Below are 16,323 nucleotides of genomic sequence, written 5' to 3' on the forward strand. Positions count from 1 at the left end.
AGTGTGTTAAATATTTGGATAATTCAATTTTGTTATTGATCTTTTCTTAGAAATATGTTGATGGTGGCTTGAGCGACAATCTGCCAGTCCTAGATGAAAATACGGTAACAGTGTCTCCTTTTGCTGGTGAACATGACATCTGTCCACAAGATGAAAGCTGTAATATTTTGCAAGTCAATTTAGTCAACACTAGCATAGCGGTAAGTTAATGTTATTTTTTGTCCACATACAATTTAGGGCCGGTTTCTTAATTGTTCAAATACCCTGAAAGTACTACCCTCTGAATTTGTTTAATTGTAATGTTATACTATTGCCCATATCAAGTACAGATCCAGTAAGTGAGTCATGGGGGTAATGACTTCCCTCCCCTCTTGAATGCAACCAGAAATAACCTAAAACTGCTTTGAAGGCTTCGATCGTGAAAAGTCTTGACTGGTGATAGTCTCAGATTCCCTATTTGGACCAAAATATTACATTTAAGACTCCTTCTACTTTTGTACTCATACTTTAATACTACTCAAGGGCCCCCGCATTTTTTACAAGTCCCTTTGCCGGAGTATGCTGAGAACCCCTTTTTAGTTTCGTCAGGCTTTGAAATATATGTATATATAGAAATATATAAATAAGTTTTTATATGACTATTTTCTCCCTAACCTCTTCTCTGCCTGGGCCCCATTGCTGTTGAAACTCTGAATCTGCCCCAACATGGGGTGAGGTTCATGGTTAATCCCGCCAAAACCCAAAGCTAGATCCGTCTTTGGTGTGCATTCTATAAACATTTGTACAAACAAGGCTTGCATCCTTTCAAAAGAAGTCCAATTAGGAGTCCAATAATCTTCAGAACTTATATCCATGCCCAAATCGCCTGTATTCTGTCTAAAAAGTGAAAACTTATATAGAATTGAGACCAAGTACAACAGGAGTTGAGCTCCTTGCAAGGGCAGACCCAGAAAATGTTCAAGGAGGGGGCGATTTTACTTTTTTAAACTTCCAATTTCTAAAAATTTTTGAGGGAGTGTACCGAACCCCATCGCTTTCCTTTACATAATCAAAAGTGTCCTATAGCTGTGTTTTCTTTCAAAAAACATCCAGGGGAGCCCTTGAACCTATCTCTAATATCATCTAAGGTCATCTAAAATTGAGGTTTTGGAACTTCAATTTTGTAAAAAATCCTGCAGAAAGTTCCACTTCGTATCCCTAGAGTATTAAGAGATGGGCTACGATTGCGAATTTAAGACTTCAACTCCAGAAGAATTCCGGGGAAGACAGCTTCCAAAAATTCATACACTCTATATGCTATTAATATCTTACGTGTTTTATTTTCAACAGCATTCTTTATATTTATTTGTAGGTTTCTCCTGGAAATATGTACAGAATGTATCGTATTTTATTTCCTCCTAAGCCAGAAATACTTAGTAAAATGTGTCAGCAAGGGTTTGATGATGCATTAAAGTTCCTTCAACGGAAAAGTATGTATCTACTTTTATTTTCCGTAAAAATGAAATGACTTACTACATAATTTCCAGGGCTGCAGAATTATGAGGAAAATTATCAACTCCGATTCCGAGAGTTTTAGAGCCTTCAACTCCCCAATTCTGATTGACTCCTTTACCCCAAAATCAGCCTGACTCCGCAAGCATTGACTGAGTTGCAGACTTAGAGAGACCGACTCCGGCTCTTGGAATTTTAAAACTCCAATTCTGCAGTCTTGATAACTTTTTTAATTTAAACATTTGGTTTATGATAAGTATTGTACTTGAAAATTATAGTTTAGCAAGTTTGTACTTATATTTTATTTATTTATGCATATGGAGATTGTTATTAATTTTTTAATGTTATCCCTGTTCCCATATAGTTGCCTTAGAGCAACAGTAGTGGATATCTTATCCCTGCTCTGAAGCTTAGATATTTTACTGTTGCTCTGAAATGATGACGCTATATTAAAGTTAGTTTGAATAACTTTCTTTTAATATTTTCTGCTTTTAAATTTTAGAACTTGAAGAGAAAATTGAAAAATTTTGAGAAAAAAGATTTTTTTTTGATTGGGGAAGAACATTTTTTTCTTGCTTTTAAAGTGAGTTCTGAAACTTTTCTAATTCCCCGCAACCTTTGAAGATTTATAAAAATTTCACAGCAGCCTAGTCTATATCTATTACATTATACATATTGATCCTATGGATACTTCACTTCACCCCTTGCATCTCCCTTCAGCACCCACCTTGGGAACCCGTGTTCTAAAAAATTCTTTCAGTGTACATCAAATTATAAGTTTTGAATAAAATGGTTGAAATATTTTGTGATATTTTAGTTAAAAGAAAATTTTGGAATCATGTTAATTTGCTATTTATTTGCTATTTTACTAAAATAAAAATTGCACACTTTCTATATCGTGAATTGATGCATTGTAACAGTTTTTCAAAAAAAAAAAAAAAAAAGAGCTGAACTGTAACTTTTGTGTGTTATTTAATTATAATTACAAGTCGCAATTGCAAAAGATACCAATGACATAAGGACCTTTAATTGGTGCTCAAGTTGGACATGAAATTGCAATATATACCACAAATCACTTTTCATGAGCTGTGAGGATCAGGAGCGCCCAAATGATTGTTTGTAAGGGAGGAGCAGACCTAGGAGTATTTTTAATATTTTGAAGTACATGCCAAAATGACACTGGGTTCGGTATCTCATTTTAGACGCAATTTCAAAAGACATTATTTTCAACCCAATTACGCTACATTTGGTTGTAGTAATACAAGGGAAAGGATTTGGTTTGCTGACACTCCCCTGGAAGTTTTTGAAGCCTTAAAAATTACGCATTTGTTACTGTCCTCAAAAAATTTTGTTACTGCAGTTGTAAAAACAATTTTGGGATATATGTTGACATGTTACAGAAGGAGGTGATTGCTCTAACTCGGGTTTTTTTTTTTTTAAGTTATAAGACCTACGCTTGATGACACTGAGGGTTCTCAAATTGGGAGCGGGTTCGGGAGTTTTCAAATTTTTGACAATAAGACTTTAAAAATGTCACCACAAATTTTCTTTGGGTGAGTTTACGGAAAAAAGGAAATTTAGGAGTTTTCCCTTCTTCAAACACATTCTAAAGTTCTCTTTGGCAACATTAGACAAGGAAAAGAGGTGCCGCAGGAAAAACTGTTTGCAATCGAAGTCCAAGATGATTTTCTGGTTTGTTTGGTACAACGGCATAGGTTCAGAGGCCCCCCCCCCCCCCCGTCCTGTCCTTTTTTGAAATTTTAACTTTTAAAATATAATAATTGATTGTAACCTGTTATGCTGTGTTAGGAGCGGGGAGAGGGGGGGGCCGAGGCTCGCTCCCAAAAATTTTCGAAATTATAGTTGCAAAAAAGTTTGGGGGTCACTTTTCGGTAATTTTCAGGAGCGTTCCCCCAGAATTTGTTTTGGAATTGAAGCTTAAAAACAAAAGTTTAGATGATCTTTAGTGTTATTTTGGGGGGTCAGGGACAACTTAAATTTTTTTCTAATTGAAGTCCGAAAAATGAAATTTTCGGCAATTTTGTTTTACAGCATGTGAAACTTGAAAATTTGGGGGGGGGGGGCTCTAGTAGTTCTGCCACCCTAAGTGGTAGTGACAAATGCTGCCTCCCTCATTGAATATTAATAATAATAATGTAAAATAATGATATTTTAATAAAAAAAAATAATAGTAGAGTGTTTACAGTTAAAGGGGTTTGTAGTTAAATTCCAATTTTAAATTGCGCAATTTGCCGCCTCGAAAAGTAAATTGAATTTCTATTCAAATTCCGAAGTATGTTTTTCAATTTCGAAATTTGCCGCCTCCAAAATCTGCCCTAGGTGGCCACCTAGGTCGCCAACCCCAAGAGCCAGGCCTGGGGGGGGGGGGGTTCTGACACCAGGCCTTTATTTAATACTAAATTATATCTGGTGCACACAGGGTAAGGAATTAGAGCCTAAAAAGTTTATACCAGACTCTAGAATTTAATTCTAAAAAAAAATATTCATGAACTTATTTTAAGCAGAACATGTCATTTTGGCATCAAAATGACTACCTGTATTGGCGAAAACATATTACAATACAAAAAACTCAGGTAAAACCTTTTTTTGCACTCTTAATATGAAAATATTTCTTCTTCTCTTGGCGAAATCGCTTTACAATATAAGTCCAAAAATCAAGATAAGCCTCGTTTTGGATTATGAGATCAACTTAAAACTGCAAATTAGCGGGTGTTCGAATTATCTCTCGAACTTTGGGTGACGATCACCTCTTGCAGTTTTTCAAGGGCTTTAACATGCTGCAAAAATCGAATAAATATGACTTTTTTTCGGTGAGATAGTTGCAAATTTGTTTTTCTTTAAAGTTGGAATTAAAATCATGGAACATTCTTTTCAAAATGAAAAGTACCCTATGTTCACCCCGGCACCCATGACAACGTGTATACAAAATTTCATGATGATTGGTTGGGTAGTTAACCTGTGAAAAGGTAACAAACTAACAAAGTCTCTTTCACATTTATGATATTAGTAAGGATTAATGTGATTGTTTGCATATTTCCAACGATCAAACCTTAAGGACTTGTTACTGTAGGTATTTAAAGAAAAAGATTTCGTATTCAGTGATGAATGAACAATTTCAGTTCATTTATTTCTTAAATTTATTTATAACATAACTGTTTAATGTTTTATGTAAATTCACGCGATACCTGTGAATCCAAAGAATTGTAAAAATGTATGTAATAGAAGATTAGCTGTTTAACTTACTAGGGCTAAAATTATAATTTTTTGCTTTTGGAGGAGGTTTTCCTCCTAGCTTTACATACTCTTGGGTAATTTTTAATGTCTGAGAAATTTCATAGCTGATATCATTATTCCTATGTACCGCCCTGAATTTTAGCTTCTGACTGGTCAGGGGTGCCCATCCCCCAAGTTCAATGGTGCAAATTCTTCTCCCCCCCAAAAAAATTAAATTCTCTTTCCCCTTTTTAATTTTTTATCTCCTTTTTTGTTCCTTTTTTGAAAATATTTTTTATTTATTTATTTTTTAAAATATTTTTTATACTTATTTATTTGTTTTTAATTATTATTACTTTATTAGAAAAGTTATGTGTTATGCCAATGGCACACACACACACACCCAAGCTAAAAAAAAACGAAATACAATACAAACAGAATAAAATAAAATAAAAAATTTAAATAAAAAATGAATTAGTAAATAAATTTAAAAAAATAAATTAAAAAAATTGAAAAATCCCCCCCCCCCATTTTGATGGCACAACTTGCACCATAATCCCCCCTTGTGGGCACCCCTGTGATTGGTCACATTGTAGTACTTTCTACTGTTGGATTAATTTTTGTTTTTCAAAATGTAGTGTGACATCAAGATATGATTTGATCTACACTAATATTAGTTTAATTTTTAGAAAATAATTTTCATTCATTGAGACTATCCATTCACTTTTCTTCACAATTTTCAATCTTTCATATCCCTTTCTTTTTCATTTTCCAGATCTTATAGCATGTACTCGGTGCTTAGGAGTTCAATCTAGTCTTTGCTTAGCTGAAACTGAACCTGAAAAAAATGCCATCAAAAATGTTAGTGACATTGAAATTATTCCCCAGGAACACATTTATGATGACTGCATGGACTGTAGATCCAAGCGTCAAAATGCTGTTGTTGGAAATTTACCTGAAGCTGTTGTTAATGGTATGTTTTATTTTTTTAAATCAATTGAAATAAGTATTTTGTAGATGCAATATAATTTTAATAAGTTTACTTCAGGTTGAAAATATACTTGAAAAATGCAAATATGTTGGAAATTATTTTTGTAGTCATATTTTTATAATTTTTATAAAACACAAGAAATGCCTCAATTTCTCAGATGCAAATATTTGCCATTTTATGCTACACTCCTCATCAGTGCAATTTTTTGAAAACTACCTCATTTATGTGAAATAAGTGTTTTAAAATTATTATTGTCTTTGATTTTGGACCTTTTTAGTCATTGTGGGCAGTACTGTAGTTTGAAAAAAATGTTTTAGGGAGCTCACCTTGATATTTGGGGGAACTTACCAAAAGAAAAGGTGGTTTGAAACCAAATTACATTATATATGCATTATTTTTGTTATAAAAAAAATAAAATATTTCGTTCCCCCCCAACTGCAGCACTGAATGTTGCATGTAACATATATACAGGTAGTTATCAAAATAATGGAAACACCTGTGAATAAAAGTGACATTTTTTACACTACTTCGTAAGTAATAAAGAATGAAACTAGATGTTTGGTTTTCTTATAAGTAGCAATGTACATATTCTGGTAGTATATGGTGGCTCAATGGAAGTTCTAGAAGTCTTGAATTTTTTTCAAGCACATGAAATGTCGGACCTCTTAAATTTTAAATGAGGCCAAATTGTTGCAGCACGTCTAGCTGGAGCAAGTGTAACTGAAACATCTCAACTTTTTTGGCGTTTTTAGAGGTATAGTACAAAAGTCATGATAGTATACGGTAAGACAAGCACGGTAAGACAAGCTCGGGGCAAAATAGTGGATGGAGAAAGAAGCTGAGTAAAAGAAACTAACGGGTATTAAAGCGGATTGTAATATCTAAAAAGCGAACAATAGCAGTAAAAGTAACCACAGTACTCAATCACAATATGGATTCACCAGTGTGAGTGATTACAGTCAGAAGGCACCTTTATTAACAGAACATTTACAGCAGAGTAGCGATTCCTAACACCGCACTTGTCTCAGTGTTTCCATTATTTTGATAACTACCTGTATCTTATTTCTGTAACAAATATTCAAAACAACTCCATTTTTGCTAATTAAAATGTTACCAAAGATCCTAATTTAGTTTGCGTTTGTCTTTACATGCCGTGTTTGTCTTGCATAGGTGCGAGATGAGAAAAAAGAGGTTTCTCGCTGAGAATCCCGAGTTATTTTTTGTTGCCAAAAATCCAATCAATGTATCATTTGTATTTCTTTAGTGTTTTTGTATTTTTCTCATCTCTGAGTAATTTTATAAATTTAAAGTACCTTATTGATTTAAAGAAGGAGTTTTTTACACAGATAAAGTGAAGTGTTTGTATTATTTTAGCTTTCCATGGGATTGATTCGTAAGATACATTTTATCTGATAGTTCACTTAGGAAAATGCATTTATTTTATTTTCATAAACTTAAAATGAAAATTAGCTGTTGTTATTTTGTCCATCATCTACATTTTTATTTGAAAGGCACAATCAGTGAAGTATGCGGAGATCATCTTTAATTGCTGTAATGAGGTTGTTGACTAATATATTTTTACTGTTGGTTGGTGTTAGATTAGAGGCATGTTAATGTGTACAAAGCATCAATGCATATAGTGAGCATAGAATTTCCTTGGAAATACAGTAGTTGCATATTTAGTGCTAGTTATTGTAACTTGGGAAAATGACTAGTTATGGACAAAGAGCCAACCAGTAATGGGCAGATTTGCCTTTCTTTTTCAGTATCGAGTTTGTAATCGGTATTCTAGGATCACCATCAGTGGATTCTCAAAATAGCATCTTTCAAGAACACCCCCACCACATTTTTCCTAACAAAAGTTTTATCTATGTTTGGAAGAAATGTTCTAAAAGGAAAAAAATGCAATTTTCTTTGCAATTAAATTATTAGTGGGTTTCTTTTTTATGAACCTGATATTGCTGTTTCATATCAGATCGCAGTTTTATTGGTGTGTACTCATTCTTTAGCTTTTTTTCTCTATCATATAGATGTATTTTTGCCATTAATTTGGATACTTAAAGTCTTTTCAAGCTGCTGTACCCATAACTAGTCAAGTAAAATTATTTCAGTTAGGAGCATATATGACCGTAATTGATTTTTTGGTCATTCTTACTCAAAATTATTTTTTAGAATTGAAGATAAAACATATGCTAAAATTTGGCAGACGATAAATACAAAGTGCAGCAGTAAAATAGTTCTAAGTATTTTATTTTTTTTAAATTCATTTTTGTTCTGAATTCAACTTCAAAAGCAATTTATCGGCTATCCATTTTTTAGTTTTAATATTGCTCGAATTGGAAAGGTGAAATTTGGATATATTGTAAAAAAAATAAGTGTTTTAATATGGTTGATCACTTTTTTTTCAAAATGTATTTCTTGAAAATAATTGAATTCAACTTGCATGACCATTACTACAGTAGGTGCCGCCTAATGTGATCACTTTGGGACAAATACAATTTGATAACAATAACCGACTGATAACAATATCCGAAAAGAATCCAGGAGACACAAAACAATGATTTTTTTTTCCAATTAAGGTGCATTTATTTTGGCAACCTCAAATGAAAATCACAATGACTCAACTAAACGCAATTTTAAATTATAAATTATTAAATTAACAGAATGGAAATATCTGGATTATACAAAGTTAAAGCTAAATAATGAAATTTTTAATCACATAGTAATAGGTGAAATAAAATATGATCGTTTTCCCTGACATTCGTAAACCAGTTTCAAAGCACATTCTGCTTTTCTATCTTTTCCTGCATGGTTTTTCTTGTTGCTTAAATTTTAATTTAACTTCGCTTTGTTTTCAAACTAGACACAATTCTTTAATAGTTTACAAAGTAACGGCAACAATGGAGGTCCTACATCAATGCCTGCAACATGTCCAGCGACTGAATTTTTTTAGGTGCAAAAGAAAGTTTTCTTAGGGGGAGACTGCTATGTATTTCTGTTAATTGAGGAACAAAAAAGGGGAAAAAATTGAAAGTTTATGAAAAAGTGATAACAATAAACGAAGACGCTGATTACAATATCCGACTTTTTTAATGTGTATTAAAATACAAGTGTTCCGGGACTTAGTGATTCTGATAACATTAAGTGAATAATAACATTAACCGTGATCACATTAAGCGGCACCTACTGTAGTTTTTTAGTATGTCATAACTAAGTGAGTGTGACCATGTCTGGTCGAACCAGATTATTGCAATTTATGTCAAAAAAAATATGTTTAAATCATTGTTGAGAATTTCACAGCCATGAAAGTAATTTCAAATTTCTAACACCGTGAGAATTAGATTTTTCCATGAACTGGAACTGCAATGTCACAGTTCAGCAACAATCCAAATTTTTAAAAAAACCTTAAATATGCCCATAACTAGTCATTTACCCTATATTGTTTGATTTTTGTGATTATTAAATGTGTGTGCAGAAAATTATGGTTCTCTAACTGATAGAACCATTCAAAATGTTTTTTTATCTGTATTACAAATTACCACTTCAATATATCATCGCTCCTTCAATAGCATATACGTAAACTAAAGATAGTTTAAAGAAAATGAATGAAATTTAGTTTTTGAGCTTCAGTGATGTGATGTGTGACACTTATTTTTGTACAAATTGAGAAATATATTTGAATGAATGCATGTGTCATACTAACAAGAATTAAAGTTGTTAGTTCTTGTTACAACAATGTTTCCAAGTGGGACCTTTTTTACTCTGTACCCCAAAGCTTAATTTAACAATTTTTTCTTAAAACTCACATAGCTAGTTTTGTGGAGCAATTCGAAGCAGCATGATACTCTTATAGTTTATGTGACTTTTCATAAATCACCATGCATAGTCAATTTTATAAGTACCGTGGTGTGAGTGTTTGAAGAGCCTTAATGTTTAAATTGAAGAGGTATATAGCAGGAAATATTGTTTTTTTTTTTTTGTTTTTTTTCATTCATATTGCAAGTTTATGAACTATGTGTTTAGGGACGAGTATGTTGATTTCCGTTGCTTTTCACTAGTCTTTGCAATGTAGTAATGATTGCTAATATGCAGCATTTGAGTAGAGTAGGCACAAGTGCTTTGCATTTACCTTATTTAGATTATTTAGAGTTAAAATTGAAACTGTATGTCCTTAGGGAAAAAAAATTTTTTAAATTTTTATAACAGTGTCAACAGTTTTGTTCATAAGTTTTTTGAGTTAATGTATTTTTTTTTTACAATTTTCATGTCTTAACTGTTCATTTTTTTGAGTTGGCACTGCAGAATGTTTCCAGTTCATCATCGTTGATAAATATTATTTGTGATTTGCTATGCAGTATATTTTAACTTTTCTTTTTAATTTTATAGTAATATGGAAAGATCTTCTTTTTTCAATTTTAATTAGAATCGCTTAATACATAACTTTTAAATGATTAAAAATTACCTTTAAGCTAAATAAATTTTTAAAAATTCTACTTTTGAACATTTTACGCAAGTCTGATATTATTGAGTATGTTCTAAAATTTCAAAATTATATAGTCTTCTCGTGTTGTCGAATAAACTTAACGATTTATGAAATACAAATTGTACTAACTTTTTCAAGCATATTAAAAACTAATTAAATTAACTGAAATAATATTTCAATAATATTTTGTGCTCCGAAAATAACTAATTGAAAGAAATAGTTTATTGTTTTGCTGTAGTTTAAAATTTTCCTATTTCAGCTATTCAAGAAGCCTGTGATCAAGTCAATAAAGGTGTTGTTAATTGGTTATTTAAACATCGTCCTATCAAACTCCTCGCCTTATTAGGAATGCCTTATGCCCTGTCAATAGACATTACAATCTTGGTATTTTGCAAGTAAGTTTCTGTGCTGTTCATTTTTCAAAATTTTCTGACGAACATTTTGCTGTTGTGTTTTCTGAAATAAATTTGGTTTTGAAGTGTACTAACTTCGTTGAGAGACTAAGTTCTTGTTAAAATAAGGGGATTTAGGCATGTTAAAATAACTTTAAAGTTAATATTCCTTTTCAATTGTGGTTACATTTTCAAAATCATTTCATATAGTTTGTTCATTTCTTCATAAAAGTAATTTATTTGTATTTTAAATTTGATTTCCTCATGCTGTTTGTCTCTTTTTAAAAAAATATTAATACACATTTGGGAAGCAGACAGACTTTCTAAATGCAAATAAATGCAATAGTTTTGTGAAGTTGTAGTAAGTCAAAGCTCATAAAATATAAATGATTTTTCATACTTTACTCTTTTATATCACAAGCTTTCTTATTTTAATATTTTAGCTCTTCAATTTTAATGTTAGGTGATACTGCCTTTTTGGAGGCTGTATGTATGTGTCAAAAATATTGGATATAGTAGAAGACCATTATAACGCCAACCTTTGGACCAGAGCTTTTGCGTTATATGGATTTTGGCACTATATAGATCATTTCACAAATTTTGAAACTAATATTCAGAATATATGAATATATTTGCAAATGAGAGTAAGTTTTTTACTGCAATGAGTATTAAAGCACAAATTATGTAATTTAACATATAATATCATTCACAAATAATATGTTTCATAACTAAACAAGCTAATGTATATTTTCTTTTCTTTTTTCCTCTTTCAGAGTATGGGAACGTTTGCCTTCATTACGAAGTGAAATTGTTCCAAAATTCCAAGCAGTTATTACTCTTATAAAGTATATGTTGAACAAGCTTGACACAAATCGTCACCTCTACAGTGCAAAGTAAGTTGATATAGACAGTTTCTTCATACTTTCAATGTTTTTACTCTTACTTAATTTTAAGTTCAGCATAGTATTTTCATTTTAAACTTAAATTATAAGACTTAGTGCCAGTATTTTGTGTTCCTCTTTTTAAAAAAAAAAGAAAAATTCAAATCATACTCATCATAATGTTTGAAAGTTTTCTTGGATGAATATGGAATTATGATTTTGTCAATATTTTGAAAGTTCTATTTTTAAGCAATAAAAGCTGTTACATTACCTCTTTTATTTTTAGATTTTAAATGTGTATCACGAATAATTAAGATTAACATTATTCTTAAACCAATGTTTTTGCATTTACAATTACAAAGTCAGTTTGACTCCTTTGTGGGTCTTGTAATGCACCGCTCACAATATTTTTAGCAATGATTTGAATAAAACAGTACTTTTAAGTGGGTTTATTCAAATAAGTGCTGTTTTACATAATTTTAGCATGCTTACTTAATTTCATGCTGGTCTTTTATATCTCCAACATTTATTGCTTTAGCATGCGTCTACTTTATTCCAAAGAAGGAAACTTTTTTTTTTTTTTTTGCAATGTCAATAACTATTTCAAAAATTCACAAAGGAAAAAAGTCTTTTTCATGAGATAGGAAAGTTCTTAATAGCACATGTTTACATAGTGCAAAATATATTCATCAATAAAAGAAAATTGATAGCCATTTTTATTAGTTCTTAATAAATCTATTTAAAATAATCAAAGAATTTCTATGCAGTTACTGAACATTTGAAAATTACTAATTATCATTTTGTAGTTTACCATAACTTTCAAGTCTTAAAATGTGCTCATTCCAGCTTATTTTCTATAATAACTTACTCCAATCATCATTTTGTAGTTTACTATAACTTTCAAGTCTTAAAATGTTGCTCATTCTAGATTATTTTCTATAATAACTTATTTAAAATATTCTTATATTTGTGTAGGTTCTCTTGCCAACTGGCTATTACAGAGTTCGATTACACAGAAGACAATGTTGTATCATCATATCCATTTCAAATTGAAAATAGGCCCCCGCATGAAACCTGCATCATTAAGACAGAAGAAGAAAGATCTCCAAAGAGAAAAATATCCTTCAAAAACCCAGAAACTCCGGTCAGGACTTTGTCTGTTGCCGAAAAGAGACAACAGCGCAAGTCTTATGCAGGTTTTACCAGCTTACCCAACCAACCGGTTTTGGAACAGAAGAGGCGCAAATCATTCTGCGAAGTCAGCCAACCAGAGAGGGTTATAAGAAACATGAAGTTCGGTTTCACTGTAGATCTTGTCCCGACAGTCGAAATGAACGACAAGAAAAAGACTGTAGTAGACGCTTTGAAATCTCTTGGTGAAGAAGATAATGAATTGAATGTCATTGAACTGACAAATAAGGCTCTCAGCATGGAAAGAGATTTCCTGAATCAGCACCAGAATGAAATGGACCCTGAACGGTCGGACACTATCGGGCAGATACTGAATGCTTCCAAAAGTGGAGCACTCATGTCATACTATTACGTGGACGACAACAAGACTGTCAAAATCACCGAACTCTACAATGTCACAGATGCAGATACGAGTATGGTGTTGTCGGACGAAGAGAGGCAGGTCAACAACGAGCTACAGTGGGAAAAGGATTGGCTGAAACTAAACGGATCTAAGCGTTGTAGAAACACATCCATAACAGACACATTTGATGACGATGAATTTGATATGAGTGACGGCGAGTACAACATGACGGAAGACAGTGATAAATTTAATATTAGTGACAATCCTATTACAACGCCTAAAAATGACGAATCTTTCTCATCCAGTAAACCTCGTAGAAAAAGCTCTTTCATCATAGTCAATTAATGTTCATACCTCATTTGTTAAGTATTCATTGTTATCATTGGCTTCATGCATCGTTCAGTGTATTTATTATAGTGCTTAAAAGTATATTATTTAATAAATGTTTATATACATCATATTATTAATGTATAACATTAAGTTTTATTGTTTATATAAATATTGCCATACTTTCGCATCATTCTGAGGAATAATAGTATTCCCAGAAAAAATTGCCATAATATTCAAGTACAAAATACATTTTTTGCTCAAAAAATTAGGATTATTTATCATCAAGCTGCTGATTTTATCAAATTTAAGGCATTGTTGTTTGAATGAGCAATATATGCTTTGTCTTTTTTTTTGGAGTATGGGAACTTCAAGTTTCCAAACGTCTTAAAATTCCGATGATGATTATATTAGCTTGTTGAATTTTTTTTTTTTTTTAATCAGCCGCTGCCTACAATCAAAATGTTCATTCATATGTTTGTTTCCTTTCATTTTTACATTATTTATTTACATGAACCGTGCAACTTGTTGGAAACTCAGATATTTATTATCTATTTGTTTGTTTTTTCTTTTGCGTTGATCAGGGGTGAAACTTTTCCATGGGTGTGCATATGTGCAACTCTCCCTTTGTTCAACAAGATATTTTCGTAGAAAATATGCAGAATTTATGTTCAAGTCAAGGTGGTTTCTAGTACGAAAGCAAGAACACCAGCAAAAAAATTTCTTTGCACGAAATTCATAACCTTCTCAAACAAAAAGTAGCTGCAACAAAACAATCACCACATACAGTAAGTGCAAAATGAAGATACTCCATCCGGATGATCATACCAATTTTCATATTTTAAAACCGAGTTTTTTTTTTTCTTGATGTAGTTGGCTTTATTTATTTATTTTTTTTTTTTTTTTTGGGATAATGTACCCTAATTGGCTCACAAACATCCAACATGGCCATTAATTGGGACATTGTTAATTTTTGAAAGACGCTCCTGATTCTGATTACACTCCTGCTTTGTCCCTTTTTCTTCATCGTGTAGAATTTTTTCAGGGTTTTTGGGTACATGTTAGTTTCACTCCCGGTTCATAAATTGTTATGGAGGCAAATATTTTTATTTATTCAGATGTGTATTCTATTTTAGTTCCTGTAAAGAATACATAGAATGTGATAATGTATATAATTTTTGCATGTTTAAAATTGAAGATCAAGTCTGTGTGTAATAAAACTGTGTTGAATGCAACTGGTCTCCTGCAGTTGGATCATTTTTATGGAAAAATAATTACTCATTTTGATATATTTATTTCGGCTCAATTCAGCTATCACTTACATTACCTTTAAGATCATACTTTTTATTTTTTAAACTTATTTCTGGAAAAAAGAAAAGCCACATGTGGTAACTTTGTTTTTAATACCAAAAATGCCAAATAAACTGGTTGTCATTAATTTTAGTGTTTTTATTGTGTCTGTTATAATATTAAGATAATAAATAACTCATCTTCAAGTAAACATTTCTAAAAAAAATTAATAAAATGAAATAAGCAAATAAATAATACTAAAAGAAAAATGATTAATGAAGAAAGATCTGGTTAAATGAGCTACTTACTGATTCTACTTCTCTTTTACATAATACTTATTTCTCCCCTGAACTGATTTCACTAGTTACAATTATTCAACATTTGTACATCAATATAAACTTTAGTATAAAATGTTATTTATTAGCGTAATGTAGTCTCTATCTTACGTGTTATTTAAAAGAATGTATGTATTTCCTAAAGTTTTTCTCCTTTTTTACTTTTACAGAACCATTTTTTTAAATATACAAATTCCACAAGGATGTAATATCTTCCATATTGCTGCAAAATATTTTTCCGTTATTGCATCAAATAATATTGAATACTACAAATTATCTTCTGTTGTCATTAATGTTTCTCACAGCAGCTTCTGAACTTAAAATTAGTTTAATAAACCTCTACTTTGCAAATTCGCTAGACAAATTACTCTGCCAAATAAAATCGAAAATAGTTTAAGCCTAAAAGCATTTCTTTGACCTGGAAACTTAAGTCTTGTGCCATTAAGTCTTATTTTGCCAATAGAATTGATCGCAAAAATTTGAATATGTATCACATAAGTTATATACTTATAATCGTAGATATTGCGAATCCTCCACCCCCCCCCCTCCCCGACTTTAAATGCTGTTTGACATTTTTAAAGGCTTGAAATTAATTTTGGAGTAGTGAAATAAATGATAACAGTAAAGACCAAATTTCATTATTTCCATAAAAAAAGTTTCTATGGATGAAATAAAGGTTGGTAGGGAAAGAAAAGATGTGCAGTTTTGGTTTTTAACGTTTGGAATATTTGAAATTTTAAAAAATAAAATTTAAAAAAAACCAATCAAACACAATATTTTAAAATTGTTGATTCCTTTTTTTTATGATACAAAATTTTAATTCAAAACACGAAGGGTGAAAAATACACTTGACTAAATATTTGAGACGAATTTCTGGTTTTCAAAGCGTAAAATATGTTTAGACAATAAAAGTAACATTTTTCTTGGCTAAAAGTACTTCTGTTTTAGGACTAACAACGGGAAGGGAAAATGATGCTTGCTTTTATTGGAAGAAAGAAACAGTAGGAAAAACGGTTCAACCTTGACGTAAATGAATATGATTTTTTTTTCTTTCTCCACAAAAGAATGTTCTTTCTAATGTCAGCGACATCACAAGACAATAGAAGTTCATCGTGACAGTCAACCTTCAATTTGACGTAAACATCTGAATTTTCCTTCAGCAGTTTAGAACATTATATGTCTGGAGTTGGGCTAAAGTTTTTCCTTTTAGTTCGACGATGTCACTCCCGAGATAACACAAGTGAATCTCATTACAAAAGAATGAATGACTTGTGAGGAAAAAAAATATTTTACTGATACAGTCAACTTGCGATAGTTCGAATGTTCCTTCATCTCGAAGTTTTCATTAGGGAGTGAAGACTTTCA

The 16,323-nt window shown here is 31.4% G+C and overlaps 1 protein-coding gene across 1 annotated transcript in view; it reads left to right on the forward strand.

Moving 5' to 3' along the window:
• Window positions 1–14,762, forward strand: part of LOC129235160 (1-acylglycerol-3-phosphate O-acyltransferase Pnpla3-like) — a 57,032-nt gene extending 42,270 nt beyond the window's left edge. The window contains exons 4-9 of the mRNA XM_054868850.1: window positions 51–200; window positions 1,352–1,469; window positions 5,501–5,698; window positions 10,459–10,594; window positions 11,365–11,484; window positions 12,448–14,762. Of these exons, the coding sequence (XP_054724825.1) occupies window positions 51–200; window positions 1,352–1,469; window positions 5,501–5,698; window positions 10,459–10,594; window positions 11,365–11,484; window positions 12,448–13,351 (1,626 nt within the window). The 3' untranslated portion in view covers window positions 13,352–14,762. The remainder of the gene's footprint in view (window positions 1–50; window positions 201–1,351; window positions 1,470–5,500; window positions 5,699–10,458; window positions 10,595–11,364; window positions 11,485–12,447) is intronic.
• Window positions 14,763–16,323: the final 1,561 nt, after the last annotated feature.

This window comes from Uloborus diversus, chromosome 2 (genome assembly GCF_026930045.1).
Source record: "Uloborus diversus isolate 005 chromosome 2, Udiv.v.3.1, whole genome shotgun sequence".
Classification (NCBI taxonomy): Eukaryota; Metazoa; Arthropoda; class Arachnida; order Araneae; family Uloboridae; genus Uloborus; species Uloborus diversus.